At 34.5% G+C, this 23941-nt stretch overlaps 5 protein-coding genes and 2 long non-coding RNA genes across 10 annotated transcripts; 2 read left to right on the plus strand and 5 right to left on the minus strand.

Moving 5' to 3' along the window:
* Positions 1-366: 366 nt before the first annotated feature.
* LOC111215823 lies at positions 367-3607 on the minus strand. Of its 2 annotated transcripts, XM_048736679.1 has the most exons (3): positions 2421-3607; positions 1246-2102; positions 367-1155 (listed from the first exon to the last, which is right to left on the minus strand). In XM_048736679.1, exons 2-3 carry the CDS (start codon positions 2098-2100, stop codon positions 367-369), a joined length of 1644 nt encoding a protein of 547 aa, XP_048592636.1. In that variant the 5' UTR covers positions 2101-2102; positions 2421-3607. The 2 variants fall into 2 exon arrangements, with proteins under 2 accessions (XP_048592636.1, XP_022575708.2); XM_022719987.2 differs by having other exon boundaries at positions 1246-3607.
* Positions 3608-3712: 105 nt separating this feature from the next.
* On the plus strand, positions 3713-4716 carry LOC106358088 (nuclear transport factor 2A-like). The gene is made up of 2 exons (XM_048736680.1): positions 3713-4125; positions 4415-4716. The coding sequence occupies exons 1-2, from the start codon at positions 3829-3831 to the stop codon at positions 4484-4486; spliced, it is 369 nt and encodes a 122-aa protein (XP_048592637.1). The 5' UTR covers positions 3713-3828; the 3' UTR covers positions 4487-4716.
* BNAA07G08930D lies at positions 4689-6023 on the minus strand. The gene is made up of 2 exons (XM_013797828.3): positions 5771-6023; positions 4689-5270 (listed from the first exon to the last, which is right to left on the minus strand). Exons 1-2 carry the CDS (start codon positions 5909-5911, stop codon positions 4815-4817), a joined length of 597 nt encoding a protein of 198 aa, XP_013653282.2. The 5' UTR covers positions 5912-6023; the 3' UTR covers positions 4689-4814.
* A 281-nt stretch (positions 6024-6304) lies between these two features.
* On the minus strand, positions 6305-7384 carry LOC106358087. The gene is made up of 2 exons (XM_013797829.3): positions 6722-7384; positions 6305-6584 (listed from the first exon to the last, which is right to left on the minus strand). The coding sequence occupies exons 1-2, from the start codon at positions 7116-7118 to the stop codon at positions 6568-6570; spliced, it is 414 nt and encodes a 137-aa protein (XP_013653283.2). The 5' UTR covers positions 7119-7384; the 3' UTR covers positions 6305-6567.
* A 3153-nt stretch (positions 7385-10537) lies between these two features.
* Positions 10538-12767, minus strand: LOC106358084 (agamous-like MADS-box protein AGL9 homolog). Of its 2 annotated transcripts, none has more exons than XM_013797824.3 (8): positions 12499-12767; positions 11799-11883; positions 11629-11696; positions 11444-11543; positions 11325-11366; positions 11183-11224; positions 10912-11054; positions 10538-10791 (listed from the first exon to the last, which is right to left on the minus strand). In XM_013797824.3, exons 1-8 carry the CDS (start codon positions 12681-12683, stop codon positions 10695-10697), a joined length of 762 nt encoding a protein of 253 aa, XP_013653278.2. In that variant the 5' UTR covers positions 12684-12767; the 3' UTR covers positions 10538-10694. The 2 variants fall into 2 exon arrangements, with proteins under 2 accessions (XP_013653278.2, XP_013653280.2); XM_013797826.3 differs by having other exon boundaries at positions 10538-10788; positions 12499-12763.
* A 3075-nt stretch (positions 12768-15842) lies between these two features.
* LOC125576486 lies at positions 15843-18158 on the plus strand. Its single transcript, XR_007314869.1, has 2 exons — positions 15843-18003; positions 18091-18158. It is a non-coding gene; the product is annotated as an uncharacterized LOC125576486 (long non-coding RNA).
* Positions 18159-18346: 188 nt separating this feature from the next.
* LOC106355182 lies at positions 18347-23825 on the minus strand. 2 transcript variants are annotated; one of them, XR_007314871.1, is made up of 4 exons: positions 21063-23825; positions 20938-20979; positions 20654-20792; positions 18347-20555 (listed from the first exon to the last, which is right to left on the minus strand). It is a non-coding gene; the product is annotated as an uncharacterized LOC106355182 (long non-coding RNA). The 2 variants fall into 2 exon arrangements; XR_007314870.1 differs by having other exon boundaries at positions 18347-20792.
* Between the last annotated feature and the right edge of the window lie 116 nt (positions 23826-23941).

A 23941-nucleotide genomic window follows, 5' to 3' on the forward strand; every position in this document is an offset into this window, starting at 1 on the left:
GAAATCAGAAGGTCCTTCGGACTGCTTGTCTTGAGATGGATCAAAACCGTCAACATTTGACTCTTGTGTAAGGTTACCCATTGTCTTCTGTAAGTACTCTTGGGTCCCTATATTCACATCTAAGGTGCTAAATAAGCTGCCAAACACATCAGACAAATCTGCATCCTGGTTATAAAACACAAAACATGACATTAATATTTTTAAAAGAAAGATTCCATCCAAAACATCATCCTTACATAATTATTACACACAGCAAAGACAACATCATCCTTAAAATAATATTACAAACCGCAAACCGAGTACATGAAAAAGAAAAGCAACCAAAGACATGAAAATATAACAGCAACCGAAGACATGAAAAATGATCTACTTCTTGTTTACCTTTGTCTGAGACCTTGTCTTCGCAGCATTCGCAGGCCCACCATTGTGAGCAGTCGCAGAAGCTCGACTGCGATAAGGAGCAGAAGCCGCACTGCGAGAAGGAGCAAGACCACGAGTAGAAACTGATGCAGGAGCTTCGGTAGAAGCCCGAGTAGGAGCAGGAGGACGACCAGAAACCGAAGCCGGAGCAGTGGCAGCAGCAGCAGCAGCAGAAGGAGTCCAAAACGGATCAGTACCACGAGTCTGAGTATTAGCAGGCGCACCACCCTGAGTCTGAGATGAAAGGATCTTCTCCTCTAATTTGGTAAAGCGGTCTTCAATAATCTCGCGTACCTCGAGGCCTAAGGCAGTAAAAGAAGAGTTAAACATACTCTGGATATAGGACTTCATTTCCTCTTCAAGATCTCTATATTTCTCGGTTGATCTTTGGCAAAGTAACCTCTTCTTCCTCGACTCCGCACCAGTATCCCGAAACCTGTTCTTCCTCTTCTTAGTAGGAGACACACGGGTGCTTTCTATTTCTTCTTCAATTTCAGTTTCACTTGTCTCTACAGCCGCTTCCTCATCTGAACCATCTTCCTCAGAACTGTACTGAAATGGTTTCACTGTTTCCTTATAAGCCCAAACATGCTTACTCCAGTCATACTTGTTTCGCTGCATGTCAATGATTAGATCAACTCTTTCATCCTTCATCTCACAGGCTCGAACAAACTCGGCATCAGTAATCACGTCTTTGAAATTTCCAGATGTAGAAATGGATGGAAACACATCTCCCTACAAAAAAAAAATTTAAAACAGGTTAAAGACACACCAATTTAAGAACTATGCACATCAATAACATCAATTAAAGGAAACAGAACTTACGGTGGAAGCAAAATTAGACTCTATGGTAATAATATCCTCATAGGAAATCTTAGCAGATCCTTTCCAATTCCTGCACCTCATGGTAGTCACGCCTTCTCTCAGTTTCTGACCCAAAAGAGACCCAATGTCCGGAACAGCTTCCATCAACCAAATCTGAAGTGCATACGAGAATCCATCTACGACATAACTGTTTTGCGTCTTCACTTTATCCCTAGCGTTGATAATGGAACTCACCAGCATATCAAAAGAGTGAAGACCCCACGGATATTTCCTCATCTTCTCGAAGTTCATCACGAGCTTGATGTACTTGTATGGGATCCACACCTTCTCATCCTTCGCCATAAGAATACCAGCAATCACACACAAATAGACCAACCGCAGCCTATCAACACGAGACCATGTATTACACAACTTCACATGAACCTTCCTGATTTGCTGAACCGAAATATTTTTCTGTCTCCTTAGCAACTTACTCCAAAACCCTCCATCATATGCCCAGTCATCAATCTCCAAGTCGGGCTCGTCTTTGTATTTCAAACCTGTGATGGCATAGAATTCTTGCATTGAAAATCTGAGAGGCCTCCTAGCATAATGGAACCACAACTCATAACGCTTTGCGGACAGAAGCTGCTTGCAAACGAAGGTGTGGATCGCTCTTGCCGAAAACTGAAGCTTGTGTACATGAATGGCCACAATCTGAGCAAATAGCGGATCCTCCGACACTTCTTTGTACTCGTCTGGACAGTACTTCGCCACCTTCGCAAGTATGGAAGTTCGACAACTGTTGTTGACCTTCTCAACTTGTGTTTCAGTTCCCTCTTTGAATAAGCATTTAGGCAACTGATCAATTGTCATACCTATAAACAATGCAAGAAACACAATCACTACAGTCAATATTTATAAACGCATGCATCATAATATAATTCACAAGATAAAACAAGAGAATTAACCAAAGCTCAAAAAAGTAGGAAATTTTGATAAGAAACACAATCACTAGAGATCGGTTGCTACAAAAACAAATTAACCAAAGCTCAAAAAAGTAGGAAATTTTGATAAGATTGAAGCCTAAATAATAATTCACAGAAAAAAGAATCGAAACTTATGACATTCAAAATCGATCTTAAACAAGCTCAAGTAAGAGATACAAAGACATGCAAAAAAATTCATAAACAAACCTGAGGAGAATCGATTGGTTTGCTTGAAACTATGGCTGAGAGAGTGAGAGCGGAGCGGTGAGGCACGAGTTCAGTTATCGGCGAGGTACGAGCTTCAGCGGTCTTCGGCGACTTAATTGAGAACGAGTCGCGAAGTGAGACGAGGTCTCTGAGACTTCGATTAAGAAGAAGAAGAACACCGGCGGAGTATTACCGGCCAAAACGACACCGGCGACGGCGAGATCCCCTTCAAATCGTCCTTTCTCTCTGTCGCCAAAGGAGGAGAGAGCAATTAGGGTTCGTCGAGCTTGGGGGAAATTTTGGTCGATTTTCCCCTTTTGTATTTTTTTTTTAATAATTAAATTAATTAAAAATAATAATAATATTTTTTTAACATAATTAAATTAACAAAAACGTTTAAAAGATTAGATTAGGGGTTTAATTGGGTTTACAGAAAACATTATGACATTAGGACAACTTATAATTCATATTATGGCAAAGGGACAATCTACTTGTCTTTTTATTCCATATTTCCAATTTTCCCACATTAAATAAATAAACGTCTGCAGCGAAAAATAAGAAGAAAAGAAAAAAAAAGTTAAGTGGGGCCCGCAAAGAGGAGGAACAAATGTATATGTGGTCTCATTTCTCACCCTCCAATAAGAGAATATTAAATTGAATAAAATAAAATAAAAAAGGCGTGCTAGAATTTATTATGAGACGAGGGTTGCAGTAGTTGGTAAAGTGACAACAAATGTTTGGCCAGTATCAAAACTATACTTCCAATGGTGACCATCGTCTCGCCCCGTCCTGCAGTTAACAGTAACAAAAATCTCTATATATATTATATATCTATACATTTTTATAACTGTTAAAACCGCATTACAATTGAACTGATTGTCCTACACCGCTCAAACCGCAGTCACCATTCGGAAGCTTATAAATTACAATGTACACTTCGAAAATAACCCAACGGCCAAAGCTCCTCATTAGTCAAATTAAATATAACCCCGTTTATTCTTATTCAATATACACCTGCTTTAATAAATAAAAACAAATAGCCCAAAACTAAAAGAGAAAGAGAAGCATTCCCATTGTTTTTTCACACGTCAACACCTTTCACTGATTCGTATTCGTTATCGGGTTTTTATAACATCCGACCCGGAGGATCATGGTTTTACCGGTTCGATCAACACGCGTCGTGAAAGTTGAAACTCTCCATCGGTTGCTTATTGATAAATATTGGGCCCAAAATTATGAGGTTAAAGGCCCACTAAAATGTATATTGAGAGCCTCTTTAATTGTGTATGCTCGTCTTCGATCGATCTATTGGAAATTTTCAGTTTTATCTCAATTTCATTCTTTGCTTCTCTCTCTATAATCTTTGAAAGCACGACGAAGAGAGAGAGAGAGAAGGATCAAAAGAGAGATGGATCCAGACGCAGTAGCCAAGGCCTTCGTGGAGCACTACTACACGACGTTCGATTCGAATCGCGCGGGGTTGGTCTCTCTGTACCAGGAAGGATCCATGTTGAGCTTCGAAGGGCAGAAGATCCAGGGCTCTCAGAACATCGTCGCGAAGCTCACCAGCCTTCCTTTCCAGCAGTGCAAGCACAACATCACCACCGTCGATTGCCAGCCCTCTGGTCCCGCCAACGGCATGCTCGTCTTCGTCTCCGGAAACCTTCAGCTCGCTGGCGAACAGCACGCCCTCAAGTTCAGCCAGGTTTGTTTTTCCAGATATCTCCTTACTCGTAATCCTGGTTGTCGATCATGTTAGGGTTTTAGATTGATATGCTATTAGGGCACTAGAAGCTTGATTGATCTGCAATTAACACGATCTTTCGGAACCTTTGTGATGCATTCAGTGATAGATCTGTTATTAGGTCTGAGGTAAAGAGGTTTTTCCCCAATTGATTGTGTTAAATGGAACCAACTTTTTAGTGTGTGTGTGTGTGTCACCTGCTGCTCTGTTCATAATAACATCCTGACATACCTTTCTTTTGTGCCCCCAGATGTTCCATTTGGTATCGAATCAGGGAAACTACTACGTGTTCAACGACATATTCAGGTTGAACTATGCCTGAGGATTGTGGTGGCATGGATATATGAACCATTGTTTCAAGCCAAAAGAGACTGATGGAAAGTTTGGGGGTTTAGATTCATGTTTTGGGAACTGAAGCTTTTACTTTCTTGTCTTTATGTTTAATCAATGGAGCTCTCTTGTTACTTTGGTTGATGTGACTCCATTTGTTTTCGGGCATTGATCAATGATGATAAAACAAAAGGTTTGCTTGAATGTTAGAACTCTTTTTCATACTGAGCATTTTTACAAACAGTAGCAAATATTGAGAGTGTGACCACTATTCCAGATTGCAAATGTATAAAACAAACAGCTACAAAAGAAAGCTATTATTATTCATCATCGTCGTCGAGACCCAAGTCTCGCAACAGCTCGGGCACTTGGATATGAACTCCTCCGGTGTTTGTTCCATTCCCATTGTGATGATTGTCTTCTTCCCTGGCGTTGGATAGTTTGTTCTTGATTGGACGTAACTTACCTTTGAATAACCCAGAAAACATACCTCCGATGGATCTGATTGGGTGACTTAGTCTCTCTTTCATCATGTAAATCATTGAGTACTCAGAGAGCTGCCAAGTCAATGTCAGTATGATCAAAGCAGAGAGCAGTATGTGGGTTACTTTGTTCTGCCTCTTCACCTCCTTGATGTCCTTAGCTATTTCTTCTATACTCTCTTCCAACTGTCTCTTACCCTTGTCTTTTCCTTTGGATGGTAAAGAATCTGGCAATGATTCTTCTTCTCCTTTGGTAGTCTCAACTGTTTTTGGGAATTGATTTGGCGATTCCAACTGAGTTTATATAAACAAAATTTAGCATCAGCACTGAAACTGGAACAGGTCATCAAGACATGCCAGTACAGAGAATGTTCTTCTGGTCCATCAAAAAGCAACTTGACAAAACACAAACTTCACTTTATGAGAATGGTCTTTTTTTGTTTATCACATAATCACTGAGAAAGATAAGCCCACCGTGACATCCCAAAACAACCGAGTTGTTCAAGTAAGAATAAGGAGACGCTAACAAAGATATGTTCGTCTACTTTTTGTTAATGATCCAACCACAGTGAATTGAAGCTTTGGTTTGCAAACAAAACTTTGATGAAAGCACGCATCACAGCAGAACAATTATTACACTTGACTTGTTTAGTTTTTTTTTTTTGGTCACAAAAGTCAATGATTGAAACATCATCATATTCTATCTGGTGCTCACAAAAGTTGATCGCTGGGCAAACATCAGATTAATCAATTTAAACAGAAAGAGAAGGGGATGGAAAAGAAAAAAAAGGTACCTGAGAGATGATCCTAGAGAGGAAAAGCTGATCGTCATCGTCTTCAATAAAGGATTCACCAGCAATTTCTCTATTCTTCTTCTCATCAAGAAGTTTTTCGATGGCTCTGCTCAGAACCTCCACATCCTCACTCGACTCCATTCCCAAAAACTTTTGCTTCTATAACCTCTCCACCGCCCTCTCTCTATGTATCCATCTCCCTTGGAAAGATGTTTCTTGCTTACACTTCTCTTTTTTTTTTAATGTAAGCGGACACGTAACATCTATTGACCGCTTCTTCAATAACTCACGGCACCTCCAACCATTTCTTCATCTTGATCGAGACGGGTACAATCCAAATTTCTTTTAATGTGATTTGGTTTTGTTATTTCGATTCTTACGAACCAAAACCAGCCGTGAATTCATACGGTTTAATTCTGTAAAATCCAAGCTAACAAATGAAGCTTTACATTTCGAGGTTATGATCGGGACCTGACACCTTTTATCAAACTACAAACAAATATTTTACGGCTAGTTGGATAAAAGAAACATAAATCGAAGACAAATGTACTTTTGTATGCTTCTTATAAGAAACTCATGTTACATAATAATAATAATAGAACCATCCATGAGAAAAAGCACAAATAAGAAAGGTTCTCTATCTCTCTAACAGACAAATCTTTTTGAAAGTAAAAAAAAAAACAAAATACTACATGTAGATATAGAACTCCTCAATATCCACAATACAGATAAAAGAGGATAGAAAAACTCTAAATCTGGATTCTTTCTTTTGTTTTGTCCTCTGCTTGCTCATCACATCATAACAGCTTCCATTCTACAAATGGATTACATCGAAACAAACATTGTAACCATGAACATGAACCGGCTAGCTTTAATTTAAAAATGTATTATGGCACACAACGACTAATTCAATTATAACAACAAGATGTGGACAGGCTCAACGAAAATTACCAGAAACCTCCTTTCTTGGGGGAGACGGTGGCGCCAAGAGGTAGCAGAGGATTGACCTCGCGGCCATGGAAATGGCGGAAACGATCCCGACGACATAGAAAGCCACGAACAGAGCCAGAACCCAGGGCAGCAGGAGGAAGCCGATGAAGAAAGTAACAGATCCACAGAGCATAAGGGCCACAGATACGCCGAGAAGCAGCGACGCGAATCCCGACGGAGATATGTGAGCCATGGAAAGCGACGACGAAAACCGAGGCCGACGACTTCTCACCACCGGGGAATCGGGGAAGTGGTCGGGGAGAGAAATGGGCATCGGAGGAGAACGGAGGAGAGACAGAACAAGAGCAGATAGGTCGTAGAAAGCTCTACTAGACTCTTCATCTCGTTGTCTTCTCATCGTTTAGGTGAAAGTTGGGAGAAAGAAGGTTTTAGGAGTAATGGATGGAGACGATAATGTGTTCTGTTCCCCCTAGAGACAAGGGAATTGAATCTTCTCTGCAAAAGGATCACTTTTTTATATATATTTTTTTATTAAAAATCTTTTTATAATGAAAAAAAGCAGAATTCTTGTGTTTGGATAACGAGAAAAGCAACGGAAAAATGAATAAACACTAAAGAAGGCGCGCGTGTGAGGAAGACGCAGCGGTGAGGCGAGTTTGGGAGATGTTGGTTTCAGAAGAATGGAGGTGGAAGACAATTTGAGGGTGTAAGTGTGGGTCCCTTTGATGACGTGTATGGCCTTATCTTCCACCACATAATCTTATCTAACTTTCTTTTCTTAATTTTTATTTCAATCATGCCAGAGTAGTCGTTTTCTTCTTCTCTGCTTTTTCTTCATTTTATTTTATTTTTGGTTTTTTGACTTCTACGGCTACTTGGAAATCATTATAACACGAGTTTTAAAAGAAGAAAACATGTTGTGCCTCCAACTTGTTACATCAAATAAGAAAAGTTAATAATGCCTCTGGCACTTTATAGACTTGTCTATTCAATCCAGCTCTTACGGTTGTTTGTAATAGTGAAATCAATTAAGGGGATTGATAATTTGTTGATAGTTAATATATATCTTAATGATAATTATTGGAAGGTTCATTATAGAGAAGTAATATATATTGCAAAATCTTTGAAATATTTTTAGGGGGTGTATTCAACTGAAAGTTTTAGGTGATTTGTGTTAAAATGACAAATTCACTGTTATTGAAACATGAATTTTAAAAATTCATTTGAAATCCAGTGTTATTGAACTTGACATTTTATAAAGTATTTGGAATCCGCTGTTATTGAAAATATTTTAAGTTGTAGACTTTTAAAGTTTTCAAGTGATTTTACAGTGTTTGGGTGAAATTTCTTAGTTAAAAAAATTAAAACTTAAATCCAATAGTTTTAGGTGATATTGTAGAGTGGTTTAACAAAAATCATTTTATTTTCTACAATCTTTAAAATCATTTAAAATCTTATTAAAAATCAAATTATCTTTCGTCGTTCATATGGATGCGGAGTTGCCGATTTGGTTTACAGAGACAATATAAGTCTGTGAATGTCTTGCTGTCAAAAAAAAAAAATCAAATTATCTCAAATTTTAGATTGAATACACGGATCAGTTTTACCAAGTGTACGTACACTCTAAGAATCAGATACTTTTTTACTGTAATAATATTATTTGAGATAAATGTTTCTTTTAATATGTCTACATAAATGTTTGTTTATTATTTATGGAAAAATAATATTATTCACCTAAATAAAGAATTACGACACATATACAATCCTCCTATACATTAAAAGAGAAGTCACTTTAGTGATTTCTGCTGACATAACATTAATATAGAGCTTCTCAGAAAAATTGTTATAATTCTATTGGTCGATTTTTTTGAATTTTATTTTTCATTTATTTTAATCAATCGCTTATGTAGACAAGCCCAAAATTATTGTCGATTTCGTTAAGCCCATATATAGCTAGGGGATAATAATTATCGATTTAGTTTAGCATTGGGCAAGATTTAGAACTAAGACAAATATTAAAAACTTTTATTATTATTCAAACAGTAAACTTGCGCATGTTGATATCATATTAATTACATTTGCTTAGAAAATAATATAATGTTTCTAATTAGTAGGGGTGGGCGTTCGGGTTCGGGTCGAGTATTTTGGATTTTCGAGTATTTCGGTATAGAGGTGTAGAACCCGTTCGGGTATTTCTATACTTCGGGTCGGGTTCGGGTATTTTTAGTTCGGATTCGATTATTTCAGATCGGGTTCGGATATTTAGATTTTGAAAAAAAAAATTAAAATTTTCATTTCTCAAGTTTCTTATATTTAAAAATATAACTTTCAGTTAACTATTTTTTATTTTTAATAGATTGAATGGTTAATATATTTAGACATAAAAATTTAAAACTAAAAAGGCATTAATTTAGTTATTTTTTAAAAAAATTTGGATGTAATTTTTTGTTAATTTTTAAAATAAAAAACTTGACATGCATTTTCGGATCGGGTTCGGGTGCCACTTCGGATATCGGGTAAAGTGCCCACCTTTCTAATATGGATTACTTGCCCAAGTTATCATTAAATATGCAAATAACTTATTGATAAAATTTGTTTTTAATAAATTACCTTTCTAATATGGATTACTTGCGCAAGTTGAAATCATTAAATATGCAAATCACTTATTCACAATATGGATTACTTGCACAAATAACCCGTTGCAATAAATATGATACCAGTTCCGCAACTAACCCGTTGCAATTAAAAAGTATGTCAATTTGAAAATACAATACAGTATGTCAATTTAATATTATTTCATGTTCAATAAAATTTATAAATTTATAAATCTATCAGATAATGTTAACCCGTCAAATTGCTTACAAAATTTATTTAATTTTTTGCAAGTTTCTAATTGAATTTGCTTTCTTTATCGAAAAATTTACTTCATAATTTATATTATTTATGGATAATATTTTGATTTTTATTATATTTTCTTTTAATATGTCTACATAAATGTTTGTTTATTATTTATGGAAAAATAATATTATTCACTTAAAATAAAGAATTACGAAACATATACAATACAATTCTAATTAATGATAATATAAAATCTGTTACTTCTAAAACTATACACTATTTATTCCAATTTTTGAATGAAAGTATCTTCGTAAACACACAAAATATTTTGTGACGTTGCAATTATACATACACACAATATCTGCCTCTTCATACTGACGTTACTGTGTTCCCTCTCGTGAGGTACGGACCGAGAGAGAACACAGAGTGCGAACCGATAATGTTCTTATGTCCGCACAGAGTGCGGACCGGTCACCTAGTACTTCTAAATTCTCTTAGCAGTTAGCTCTCTTCTTGTAATCAATTTTTTTTATTTTTCTGATTTTGGTTTGGCTAAGGTCGGTTTACTGAAAATTTTGGCAACATCGTGGAAGATGAGTCCTCCTTAGGCCTTGCACAAGAAGTAGCCCAAATAATATCAGGTGCGGGCCTATATATAGATAAATTAACCCATGAGTTTCTCCTTAACAGGCAGTTAACAACTTCATGTTGATTTGCATACATACAAGAGCCTCTGGATAAGCTAGTGTGAGATATACTCTCTGTCCACTATACATTATAGTTCATTGTTAAAATATATATATTTACACAAAAGTCTTACCCTTACTACATAACACAAAATGGGAATTAGAAAGATTTTGGAGCTGGAAGCATATACTAGATCTACTTAACACAAATTTAACTATAGAAGCCATAAGGGAATATGTATATATGTACTCAAGATTTTAGTGTGACGGTGTTGGATCATTGGGAGTAATATGTCCAAAAAAAATATTTAATTGTAGAAGGGCATAATAAACATTACACACACACAAATGCATACAAGACAGAGATATATAGAGCGAGGTAATCAATCACCATGTAGCTAAGAGGGGAAGAGAGTTTTCACATAAAATGTCAAAAATTGAAGAAAGATTCAAATAGAGCTGGTGTCATAAGGTAACCAACCCAACATGTAATTACTTGCACTTGGTCCTGATTCCATTCCATGATTTTGATGCCCCTGATACCTGCTACACCGTTACGGAAAGTTTTACTTAAGATATGCTAAAACGAAAATATTTTACGTACACAGCACAAACTAGCTAGAGATAAAAAAAATTGATTAATCACATAAAGAGTGAGTTAGTTACCCCATTTGAAGAATGGGTTCGCATTCCAAAGGCTGGAAGAAAGGATGATGAGAGTGTTGCTGTTGATCATGACGACCATAGTCAACATGATAATCTTCTTGACTCGGGTTGAGTTGAAGTGGCATTTGATATCCATCAGCTAACTGTCACGTACATGTACTTGTTAGCGGAATAATTATTTTTTTTGAACAAATTAGCGGATTAATTAAATACTTAGTAATTACCAAATCAATAAGCATTATTGAATTATTGTGAATGATTAGGACATTACCCTTAGCCTGAGTGTTTTATTTGTCTCATTTAACATGCGTTCCTGCTCCAAATATTCATATATAAGAGAGTGAGCTAGCTAGTATTTTTAGTGTATATGTCATTTGTTTCATCATTCTATTCTTTTTTTTTCCTTTTATTACCTTACTCTGGAGATCATTGAGCTGGTCGAGCATGAACTGTGTCTGCAAATTTGATATAGGGTCTTGATTAATATAGACTTCATAGTGGTATATGATGAGAGAAATGAAAGAAGTAGTACCCGGAGAGCTCTGATCTGCTTCAAAGAAGAGTCAAGCTGTCTCTCAAGTAACTCAAGCTCCTTTGTACTAAGAGGTCCAAGATCTTCTCCCAATAGATTCCTATTATTTCAAGACAGAAGTCATCACAAATCCGTAAGGAAAAAAACAAACTCTAGCAGTACCTTAAGGAGTTGATTAGTTGTACCTTTGGGTTCTTTGTAAGGCTTCGTAACGCTCCTTAAGCTTAAGATACTCCTGTTGGCTACTAAATTCCTGCTTACCAAGAAGTTACCATTACTGGATTTGAATTAACCAAAGGAATTCATGACTTTGTCTAAGCAGAAAAAGGTAAGGAAGAGAAGGAGGGGCCGGTACAACTGCTAAGGCCTCTCTTGAAGGTACATTGGGCTCTGGAGGTCCATAGTTGCACTTTTGGTATCTCTCCAGTGTCCGGATCATGCTGCATCACACCATTAACTAATTAATTAGTCATTTATCAAAATCAACTTTTACAAAGAATATCTGGGAGTAATTTCAGAGAAGATCTATCTGAAGTAAAGATCCAATGGATAAGATGAATTTGACATTGTAATCCCTAAGGCTTACAAAAACGGGTAGCCCTAGCTAGCTACTTGAATCACCCTCAAAACTTTCTGAATTTGACTGCAAAATTGATTAATGATTTGATTTCATAATGTGGCAGAACTCTTTTAGAAGTGAAGAAAATATTAATTAGAAAACCGTAATTAACTAATATCACCACCAGAGAAATTAACCCTAATTTCCTATAAGATTATCAAATGCCTCTTCTGTGATAAATCTAAAACTCAATGTATCAAATAATATAGAGAATCTAAATATATATATATATATATATATATATATCAAAGCTATTTAATTAATCTAGTAAAATGATCAGAAATGGGTATTCATTTCCTCTTTGCTTTTCTTTTAAAGGATGAAAGAAAACGTGCGACACAACAACACATCAGATGACACTACAACATATGTAACTTCTTTTGTTTACTTATACAAAAATCAAACCAATAGATAAAAATGGATATATAAACAATACCTGGAACTACTGCAAAACTCGTACAGTTTTCCTCGATTAGAGAAGATGATGAGAGCAACCTCTGCATCACATAGAACCGAAAGCTCGTATGCTTTCTTCAAAAGGCCATTTCTTCTCTTTGCAAACGTCACTTGCCTATTGATCTTGTTCTCTATCCTCTTCAATTCTACTCTCCCTCTTCCCATTCTCCTCTTCTTTCCTTCTCTCTTCTTCTTCTCTCTCACTCTCCCTTTGCAATTCCTTATATATATAGAAAGTATTACACTCAGAGACTCTATATAGAATGAGCTTCTCTCTCCTTCTTTTTTTCTTATTTGCTTTCTATTTTTTTATTTTATTTTCTAACTTTTTAAATGTGTACATGTATATCTTTGAAAAAATGTATCTATCTCAAGTACATTAACATGTCAGCTTGACTAGTTGAATCTTTTCACTATATTCTCTTTATCTATACTCCCTCAATTATTGTACTACTACTCACAAGTTACAAAACACCACATAGGATTTATGCAAATCTTGCAAAACATGGAATGTTAATTACTCTATCACCGCTTAGATATTTTTTTCAAACTTTGGAGAATATCGGGACTTTTCTTTGTTTGTCTATACATAAATGGTAAGAGAAAGTGTTCCACTTATCTCCACAAACACTAGTAGTGGTTTCAGTTTAAATATTTAGTTTAGAAAAAGTGATTTTTGCCCAGTTAAAGAAAGTTGCATTTTTTTTTTTACTTTGATCACGAGTTATTAAGGTTTAACTAAAGAGCTTGATTTGGGCGGCCGCGTGGATATTGATTATTTTATTTTTATAAATTAATATTTATTTTTCATGATTAGTGTTATATATATTTTGATATTTTTAGTTTTCTATACATCATAACCGAATCATCTAAATCCGAGAGGACCTAATTCGAAACCCACACATAAATTTATAATATCCAAACGAGACATAATTTCAAACCCCAAAAAATCTGATACCCAAAAGAAACAATCTATACCTGAATGGGTACCCAAGTGTCTATGCCTAACTGATTCTATAAAAAATACTTTAAAAAAAAATTATTTCTATGTGTTTGGCTAAATGAAGTGAAATAAATAAATGTTTGTTATTGAGTAAAATAGTTATATGGTGTGAAAAATAAAGTGATAATATATATAATATATTTTATTATTTTTAATTTAAGTTATTATTTTGTTCACATATACTATGTTTTTGAATTATGTGTTTGACTACATAATTTTTCACCGATTGAAATTAAGATAAAATAGCAAAATAGACCAAACCAAACTTTTAAACATATGTAAAACCCGATTATTTTACATTTTGATTTTATAGATGGTACAAAGTTAATGTTGATTAACTAATAAATAAAAATCTGCAATATTATTATTATTGTAATATAATGAATTATGTGATATATTTTTAAAATAATTTAATTAATAAAATAGTTAGGATGAGTGAAAATAAGGAAATAGAAGGTATAATAAATCTGTTGAAAATAAGGTTAGTTCTATAAGTAAAATTAGTAAAATGACATTACACTTTTTTTATTTGTATTTCAAATAAAAGATTAAGATATTAAAAGATATTGCAATTAAATTATGTGTAATTCAATAAATTTTCTAAGGAATGGTCCAAATAAAAAATTATACATAAAAAAATCATAGGACTCTAATTTAATAGATTAAATATATTGTTTACATATTTACACCTTTGGTCCTAATAGTTAATATTTTCTCATATTTCTATTTTTTCGTGTATGTAAGCAAAAAGGTGATAACAAAGACATAACAGCTTTGGATTACTTAAAATTGTATGATTTAAATATAAAATCACTAAAACAGATCAGGTTATCTAATCCATTACAACCAAAATGTTATAAATGTTTACAATATGTGCATATGAACTAAATACTTATAAATCATGTATTGTTGTAGTATACACATTTTGGATAGTGTAAACATCAAAAAACTATTTAAAATATAAAGCTTTGTAAGAAGTATAAATTATATTGTATATTTCATAATATCAGCCCATATAATTCTCGATTGATCATCACATTTTTAATGGGTTTTGGAAAAATGAAGTAAAGAAAGTTCGGCTGAGATTTTATTTAATTTATCTAATAATTAAGATTGAGTGGTACAAGTTGTTAATTATTAAAAAAAATTGAGTTAAGTATTAGTTGTGAAATATTAACAGATTAGATTCCTACATAAAAACCCTAACATTTAAAAACCATTAAATTAAAGCTTTAGTTAATATGTTGAGAGGTTGACAAAAAAAAATTAATATGTTGAGAGAGACAGAGATATTTAATTAGATGAGAGATTAAATCAACGGTTGGAAATCAATGATGAGAGGAGAGATAGCGCGTGGGATATGAGTTGATGGCAACCCTAAACTGATAGTGTAGGACAATGAATGATATTAACACGTGTTGATTCCTGGATGGTAAGGTTTGATAAATCCACCTGATTTTTATTTATTTTAATTGTTTTACTTTTCTAATCGAGTTCATGGAATCATGTGACCTAACCTTAACTAGGTGAAGGCCCGTACCATTTTCTCAACTTACTGAACTACCCCTGTGATTGGTGAAAAATGTAGAGTAAAACATACACTTTTTGTGTTTCGTTAATGGTGTGATGATATCTAAATTCTGACTGTTAGACTTGTTATCTTTTTCCCCATTTATAGTCCTATGTATTTTTGATATTATAAAAAAATGATAACAGTCTCATAATTTAGTGTTTGTTGTTTGAGTTTGCCAAACACTACTATGTTGATAACTTTAGTTTGGTATAAGAGTTTTGAAGAAAACATTAATGGATAAAATAAACATAGTTTTGAATATAGGTTATAGTATATTTTGGTTATCTTATAGGGTTCGTCCGATGTAAGCGATCATGTCTGACTAAAACTTTTAGTCCTTTTTGTTTGGAAACGTAATACTAATAGCTTTATTTTGGCTGGTAAGTAGGTGATGGAGACAAAGGTACGATTCAATTAGAAAACTAAACATAGCATTATTATTCTGTTTGGTTAAAAAAGCTTCATTTCTCTGATTTGCAAGTTGAATCATCACTAGTTTGATTTTAGAAGTTTGATTTTAGAAGCATTCCAAGCAAATTTGTATGTGTTTCTATTAGCCCTTATTAAATAGGGCTCCAGATTCTGATAGTTTGTTTTGCTTCAATTTCGGTAAAATAAAGAATTTACTGGTTAACTTACGACAATCAAAATTAGTTAGAAAAGGGTATCTAGAGGACAAGAGAGTAAGCCAAGTACGTATTCACTTCTTATCAGCTCTGGTCATACATTTCAATGTAAGATGACGACAACTGATAAAGATGTTGTGGACTAAACCAGAGAAACTAAAGTACATTCAACTATCTAATTATTTACTGATGTCATACCAGTGATCTAATATTCCTTCGTGTTTATTTAAGAAATAAAAAATACCCAGACAACTTGAAATATTCCTCATCCATAAATAATATGTGGTGGATTTACAAGGTTATGAGACAAAACAGTGGTACTATTTTAAAAAAAATACATTTCAAGAAAATAAAGTCATCATTCTTGAAGTCTCTTTAAGGTATTTCTATCCGGAGGAAAACAGAAAACCTCGAAGGCATACTATAATTTAATGATAGGACGTGAGGTCTTGTAAGATATATAATCTCGTATCGTATCGCATAATAGATTTCTACGTCTAAAGCATATACATTATAATAAAAAAATGGTCAATATGTAAGAGAGAAGCACTTGGAATACTCTTTATCGCTTTGGGATCTTATGCCCTGGAGCACACACATGACCCAACAAGGATAGATATACATCGATGAGATCATGAGAGCCAACGGTTATAATGAGTTCTCAGAATCAAAAATGCTATATTCTTCGATGATGCTAAAGAAACGGTGATGATCGATGGGGACCAAACATCAACTTGCAAATTTGCGATGCAAACTGTAGAACAAATAAATGCCACGTGAAACCCTACACGACAGCTAAGTTGCGAAGTACTATTAGTGATGTGGTCCATTAGGCGTGGGGTTGAATCGGACGATTATAAGACGGTGTCATGGAGGGGAATAAGAACCGTCTGATTAAGCTTCTAAAAATAGACAGACATGGTCCATGTCAAGACGTAAATGGAATGGGACCTCATTGCCAAAAACAGAAAGATGGGGATATATTCAAATAGGTCACTTCTTGGGTTTACTGAGTGGGTTTTCTAAAAGTTTTTGGGGACCAGTCTATTGTATAGTAAGTTACTATAGTCTTGGACTCATCGTCATTATGTATAAAATAAAAGGTCTTTTTTTTTTAAATAAAAGGTTTCAGCTTCCAAGAAATTAAAATGATCAAATTTGTGTAACTAAACTTGATTTGGTTAACGATTTTTTTTTTACAAACGGAGAATTGTTGTGTTACTTACATTTACTTTTAAATTTCAGAAACAAACAGATGTATGGATCTTTGACTCTTTGTACTATACTAACGTAGAGATTTAAGACATCGAAGATGTAAGAAACATTTACCTTCCAAGACACATTATGAGTTATCAATTACACATAAAGACACATTGGGTCAAGAGAGCACTTTCTTATGCTCATTTGTCTGAATTGCCCTTCAACTAGAGAGAAGGTGTCGGTAACATTTGTCAAAATTCTTTTCAATATTCTCTATAATTAATTCCATTCAACTTTCACCTTTTGGTTTCATATTTCTTAATTCCCTAAACTCAATCTTGCCTCAATCTATCGTCATCTTCATCTCTCATCTTTCGTATCCTTCTAAAGCTTCTTCTTCTTCACAAAATTTGTAGATTTTTTTATAATTCTAAATCACTAATTTCTGTTTGTCGCTTTATCTTTCACTACTTACTGTTTTAAATCTGGAAATCATGGAAACCTCAGATTGAGGCTAAGGAAAATCTATTATGAAATCTCAGATTGGGAAATTCCAGATCTTTACCGAATATATCCAAGGTTTGCTTTTAACTGAACTATGAGAATTTCATATACATATTTTTTTCCCTCTTTCATACTTGTTTCTAATTGATATACAAGAAGATAAGAAATAGATAAAAATTTGATTTTCTTCTTAAGCATACATAGAAGCCTATGTCTCTCCTGCAACATTTGATTCACATGTCGCCCATGCTTTTCATGTCCAACAATTTCCTTGTCCACAAATGGGCTATCCATAAAGCTGTCGTCCATGAATTTCATGTCCACCAAGCTCGTATCCATCCATATCCTCCCCATCGTTCTCTTACCCACCAATCTCATATCTGCATCTCTCTTGTATATCAATTTTTGGATATGACTTAACTATGTGTGTGAGGTAACTATTATCTAAACGGTGGTATATTTTGAGTTAAGTGTGACTTCTCCCTGTTTGTAAGCAAATAAGGGTTTGGAAGATAGTCTCTTGTTGTTGCATCTGTTGCTAATGTTGTTCAGACATGAACTATGGAGTTCACTTCCAAGGTATTACTTTTATTACTCTGTTCTTTCATGTGCTTGATTGGCCTATGTTGTATCCATTAACTATTGAAACCAATGTTACATTTGAAGTTAAGTTGGTAGCTTCCATGTTTGGTATCTAATTGGCACTATACAAAAGTCTGGGACAGTTCACAATATTCAATATGCTGCTCAACTCCACAGATCTGTCTCCCACAATCTTCCTGTCCACGCCTTTGTCGAAGGCATCCACGTACACACATCCCCTGTCCACAACTCGTCTATCTCCAACTTCGCAGTCCACACCTCTCTTATCCACACACACACCTAGACTAGGAAAAACTTCATCAATATATGTTTTGTTGTATCAAGAACTACTTCATCAGTGTTAAATTGTTTTGAGCATGTTGTCCTAAATGATTATTTGTTGTTTTTCTCTTTTAAAGGAACTAATCAGTGTGTCTTTCTTTTCAATGTTATTGTTTTAAATGGTTAGTTGTTTTAGTAGATCATGGTCATTATCTATATGAACCAACATACACTTCCACATACACACCATCCATAACTAGCACCATCCATAACTCATTCTTTCAAATTGCACATACACTTCCACATACGCACCATCCATAACTAACACCGTCCATCACTCATTCTTTCGAATTGCACCGTCACAATACATTCTTTCAAATTGCAGTGTCCACAATATATTGTCCACGATAGTGTGTCCACTTAAATTTATTATATATGAAAGAAAAGTTTGATCATCTTTTTATGAAAATGATGAACTTATAATCCACTAAAACCATCCACAAGACTTCGTCCATGAAATCTAGTCTACGAAACTCTTGTAAGATTAAAAACCTCGTCCACGAAAATTTGTCCATGAAGCCTCGTCCACACGTTCACATATCTTCCATCCACGACTGCACCATCCAACATAAAACCCATTAGCTGTATCCAATATACCTTTACATTTATTACAACTGAACTGTAATATAGTTACAAAGAAAGAAACAAGACTTCTAAAAAGCTAACACTATCTTTACAATAACCAAGGGTAGTTCTGGACAATAAAGGACAGCTGGCGGGATAAAGTGGAAGGAATGTGTGCCAAATTCACATTGTGTCTTCCACCGAGAAACAAACACACAATGTGTCTTCTTGTGTAACTGTCTCAAGATGTAATTCGTCAATTCATGTGAAACGTCATCATGAGTCTCCATAAGTTTGTGTATGTTTTATAGTGTGAAGTCAAGTCTGAATGCAAGAGTAAAGACAGAGAATGAGAAATGTGAACTGAGACTTGTAAATACCTTTAATAATACAACCTTGCCTGCATTCTCTGTAAAACATACACAAACTCTTTAGGGGTCACCTTCGATACAACAGATGTATGGATCTTTGACTCTTTGTCATTACATTTTTGATACGAAAGGCAACATGGAAAGCTATTTAGGGGTCACCTTCGATAGCCTCTCTTTTTTTCTTTTTTGTGAACACATCATCTTTGGATAGCCATGAATGAGAAGAAGAAGGTACAGGTCCAAAAATCTTCATTTCTTTTCACATTGAATCAAAATTTTATTCAAGTCAATGGACTTATAAAAGTTGTATTCAAGCTTATTCAATTTTTTACTCAGTCCATTTAGCTTATATAAGAATTGGTTCCAACACCTTGCTCTTGCACCAACAATTTATTATAAGAAAGTTCCACATCTTTTTTTTCATGTCATTTCTCTTTTCTTCACCTTTGAGATTTTTCACTTGATCGTTTCAGTTCTTGGCAAAACGATTCCGTAGATATCACCTTGGTTTGGTTTAGATATTTTTCCAACGTTTTTTCTAGAGTGACAAATGCTTTTTTTAGTCTGTTCTCATATCTCAGATTACAACAGCAGCTGCATTACTTGTTAATTGTCTCAGATCCCTAAGAGTAAGTACATGAGGTCATTTTTTCACTTCCGACTGCATACAGTTCGCTGGCCACAGACATCAGCGATGACAAACCTTTTGTAATACACGATAACTTCTTCTTTTCTGTTAGTTTGCATTAAGAAACAAGACATCTGGAAAAACTGGTGTGAGTTATATTTTCTATCCGCTTTACACTAATGTTCATTGTTAAATTATATGCTCACACAAAAGTCTCTTACCCTTACTACATAACACAAAATGGGAGTCAAAAAGATTTTGGAGCTGGAAGCGTGTATACTGTACTTAACAGAAACTGCAAATATAGAAGCTCAGAAGGGAATATGTATATATCTAGATGTACTACAGATTTTAGTGTGACAGTGTCGGAGATAAGGCGAATAAAATTTTCTTCAAAATATCATTGAATTATAGAAGGGCATAATAAAAAATACACATAAACGAATGCACTCAAGGCATAGATTTAGAGAGAGAGAAGTACTCATATCATGTAGTCTAAGAGGGGAAGAGAAAGTTTTAATATAAAAAGTCAAAAAAACTTGTAGAAATATCAAATAGAGTTGGCGTCACATGGTAACCAATACCACATGTAATTATTCACACTTGGTCCTGCTTTCATTCCATGATCTTGCTGCCCCTGGTACCTGCGGCTCCATCGTTACATAAAGTTTTACTTAATATATGCTAAAAATATCTTATACGTAGAGATCAAAATTAATCATATAAAGTAATAGTTAGTTACCCGATTTGAAGAATGGGCTCGCATTCCAAAGGGTGGAAGAAAGCATGATGAAAGTGCTGCTGTTGATCATGACGACCGTAGTCAACATGATCTTCTTGGATCGGGTTGAGTTGAGTGGCATCTGATATCCATCAGCTAACTGTCACGAGCACGTACTTGTTAGTGGATGAATTAATACTTCAGTAATAATAACCATGCGTTCCTGATCTAAATATTCATATATAGAGCTAGTATGTTTGTGTATATACGTTATTTGCTTCAGCATTCAATTTTTTTTATGTTACCTTACTCTGGAGATCATTGATCTGGTCGAGCATGAGCTGTGTCTGAAAAAATTGATATAGCGTCTTAATTTGATATAGTGAGTAGATAGTTTCGTATATGATGAGAGAAATGGAAGACGTAGTACCCGGAGAGCTCTGATCTTCTTCAAAGAAGAATCAAGCCGTCTCTCAAGTGACTCAAGCTCCTTTGTACTCAGAGGTCCAAGATCTTCTCCCAATAGATTCCTATAATATTTCAAGACAAAAGTCTTCATGAATTTTTAAAAGAAGCAGTAGCTTAAAATGAACCGATTAATTGGGCTCTCAGCAAGGCGTCGTAACGCTCCTTAAGCTTGAGATACTCACTCCTGTTAGCTTCTAAGTTCCTACTCGCCAAAAAAAGTTTACCATTATTGGATTTGAATTAACCAAACCAATTCATGTTTTTGATTAAGCAGAAAAAAAAAGAAAGAGAAGGAAGAGGTACAACTGCTAAGGCCTCATCTCTTGAAGGCACATTGGGCTTTGGAGGTCCATATTTGCACTTTTGGTACCTCTCAAGTGTCCGAATCATGCTGCATCACATCAAAATTGTCATTATTAGTTACTCAAGTATCAAATTTAACTTCTGTAGTCTGAAAATAATCAGATTAAAAATCAATGGACGAAAACTGGGGGTGTTTCCTAGGGTTCACAGAAAAATCTGGGACATTTCAGAGAAGATCTACAGAACCAACTTAAAGAGGGATGGATCTGAAGTAAAGATCAAATAGATATAAGAAGAAGAATTTGACATAGCTAGTTGAAAATATGCACAAACTTTGTAGCGACATTGGATTCAATACAGTCCATAAATTCAAGTTTTATTTGCTCAAGTTCAATTGTGAAAAAAAAACATTTACAGTTTTCAGACTATATACTCACAGAGTAAATCTACATTATAATAAGGCACTTTACTCACGCCTCAACGCGCCACGTCAGCGTCAGGTAGGTCTTATTTAAAAGAGCAAAGTTAGTCACTTATATATTTTATGAAGCATTGTAATTGTTTCTGAAAGGGATGCAATTGTTAATTACATTTAGAACGATTGCTTTGTAGCAGCTTTTTGATAACACATAATTTTAGGGCTTGTATTATCTGACCACAATTTTAATCATTTGTAGATAAATATTACATATTTTCAAGCTAAATTGAAACTTTCTTTTTGCATCAATATTTTTCTATTGAGATGACACAACTATCTAACCTAATAATTGTAAAAAGACACTAATAAGATATTTTAACTATTTAAAAAAAATCCAAAAGTTGCATATTGGAAAAACAAAACTAATCTCAGTTTTTATGTAAAGACACAACCTTTCAATATTGGGATTCACAATATTTGGAATTAATTGGGATTACTATTATTAGTAGATTATTATATTTTATTTGGCTGGAAAAGTCGTATCAGCCTCTCTTTTTTATCATTCATTGGATTAATTTGAAAACATGAGATTTTTTGCACAAATAGTCGGCAAAGATCACGGTCCTTCCGGAGCCAAATGATTTTAAAAAATGAGAAAATGGAAAATCTAAATTTAAGTCAAAAATCTCATTGAAGAAACCAAATCATATGTCCTGATGATAGCAGCCACTGGGAAGGAGTGCACCGATCTTAAAACAACGGATATAAACAAGTCAAGGTAGCTTGTTTGTGGACTTGAAGAATTTTTCTATCCAAAGAATCAAAGAACCAATTTGGCAGACCTCAAAGCTCACAAGACGTTAAGTCGGTACTTCCATTGGCTCCAGCCATATCGTAACACAAATAACAGCCTCCTTCATGTATGTATTTTTGTGGCTATATTTTTTAAGTAAAATATTAAGCTGCTATATTTGTTTACGTTTTAAGTTTGGTTCCGGTTCCAAAATAAAAAACAGTGTTTTTAAAACCATGACCGCATTCGATCGTGAAACAGTCATGTAGTCAAATTTGATCTTGAAACTATTGAACCAAACAAAAATCATTAAATCAAAATTCACAAATTAGATGAATAAAAAATATTTAATATTTCCAATGCTTTATATTTCATATTTATTAATATTTTTATTATTTACCACACTATATAATAATATTTTGAATAATTTTGAATCGTTATTTAAATAATTATTCTCTTTAGCTTCCGGTCTAATTTAAAACACAAAAAAGGTCGAGGTACCCGCAATTCTGAGTGATGGGTTGGTAACTAGATGCAAATGTACAGCGCTAACTTTGGTCAGGGAAACAAGTCATTTTCTACATGTTAGAATGGTGTGGTGGCAAGCAGTGCCGGATGAAGCATGGGGTTCCAGCTGCACAAGAATAACTATATAATCGGCCACAAAATTTCCTAATGACTTTAGCTTAGCGGTTTTGAGGCAAAATTCTACTGTGAGAGAGGCTGGGTTCAACTCCACCTTAACGCATTTATATTATTCCGGCCTTTATTTGATTTTTGGCTTGTAGCCTCCAAATGTATAGGACCGGCTCTGGTGGCAAGTGATGCATTTTTGCACGATAGCATTTAGTTTTAGTTTGCACTCAGCCTGGACTCTCGTATTCATTAATTACTATATTCATGCATGCCTGAACTGATAGTGAAAGCTATAAGGATCAAAGTGTGTTCAGTCATGGAGTTGGTATTCGAGAGACAGTGCAAGATGCTCGTTTCTACGGATGTCCCTTTCATTTGTGTTGTCGAGTGATTCGTCTTCTCCAATAGCCACATCCAACATGCATGGCAACTTAAAAAAAAAAAAATGGCAACATTTACACCACTCATATTACATCATGACTTCTCTACAACTTATTTCATCTTACTCTTCAAACCATTAACTTATTCCATTATTCTGGAACACTGTGTATAAACCTTGGTAACACCTAATTAATAGCATATTATTAGGACATATTATTCACGTAATAAGAATAGTATCCTTGATATTACCATCCACCATCAACAGAAATTGATATGCCATCAAGTAATCACATCAAGGTTAAAAAGGGAG

The sequence above is a fragment of the Brassica napus genome, chromosome A7 (genome assembly GCF_020379485.1).
Source record: "Brassica napus cultivar Da-Ae chromosome A7, Da-Ae, whole genome shotgun sequence".
Taxonomy (NCBI): Eukaryota; Viridiplantae; Streptophyta; class Magnoliopsida; order Brassicales; family Brassicaceae; genus Brassica; species Brassica napus.

Coding starts and splice junctions, on each gene's coding strand:
- LOC111215823 (XM_048736679.1), bottom strand. CDS start 2,100: ATGACAATTGATCAGTTGCCTAAATGCTTATTCAAAGAGGGAACTGAA. Junction 1,156..1,245: donor AGTCTAATTTTGCTTCCACC/GTAAGTTCTGTT, acceptor TTTTTTTTGTAG/GGAGATGTGTTTCCATCCAT.
- BNAA07G08930D (XM_013797828.3), bottom strand. CDS start 5,911: ATGGAGTCGAGTGAGGATGTGGAGGTTCTGAGCAGAGCCATCGAAAAA. Junction 5,271..5,770: donor TCTCTAGGATCATCTCTCAG/GTACCTTTTTTT, acceptor ATATAAACTCAG/TTGGAATCGCCAAATCAATT.
- LOC106358084 (XM_013797824.3), bottom strand. CDS start 12,683: ATGGGAAGAGGGAGAGTAGAATTGAAGAGGATAGAGAACAAGATCAAT. Junction 11,884..12,498: donor GAGTTTTGCAGTAGTTCCAG/GTATTGTTTATA, acceptor GGTGTGATGCAG/CATGATCCGGACACTGGAGA. Junction 11,544..11,628: donor GCCTTACAAAGAACCCAAAG/GTACAACTAATC, acceptor TTGAAATAATAG/GAATCTATTGGGAGAAGATC.
- LOC106358088 (XM_048736680.1), top strand. CDS start 3,829: ATGGATCCAGACGCAGTAGCCAAGGCCTTCGTGGAGCACTACTACACG. Junction 4,126..4,414: donor ACGCCCTCAAGTTCAGCCAG/GTTTGTTTTTCC, acceptor TTGTGCCCCCAG/ATGTTCCATTTGGTATCGAA.
- LOC106358087 (XM_013797829.3), bottom strand. CDS start 7,118: ATGAGAAGACAACGAGATGAAGAGTCTAGTAGAGCTTTCTACGACCTA.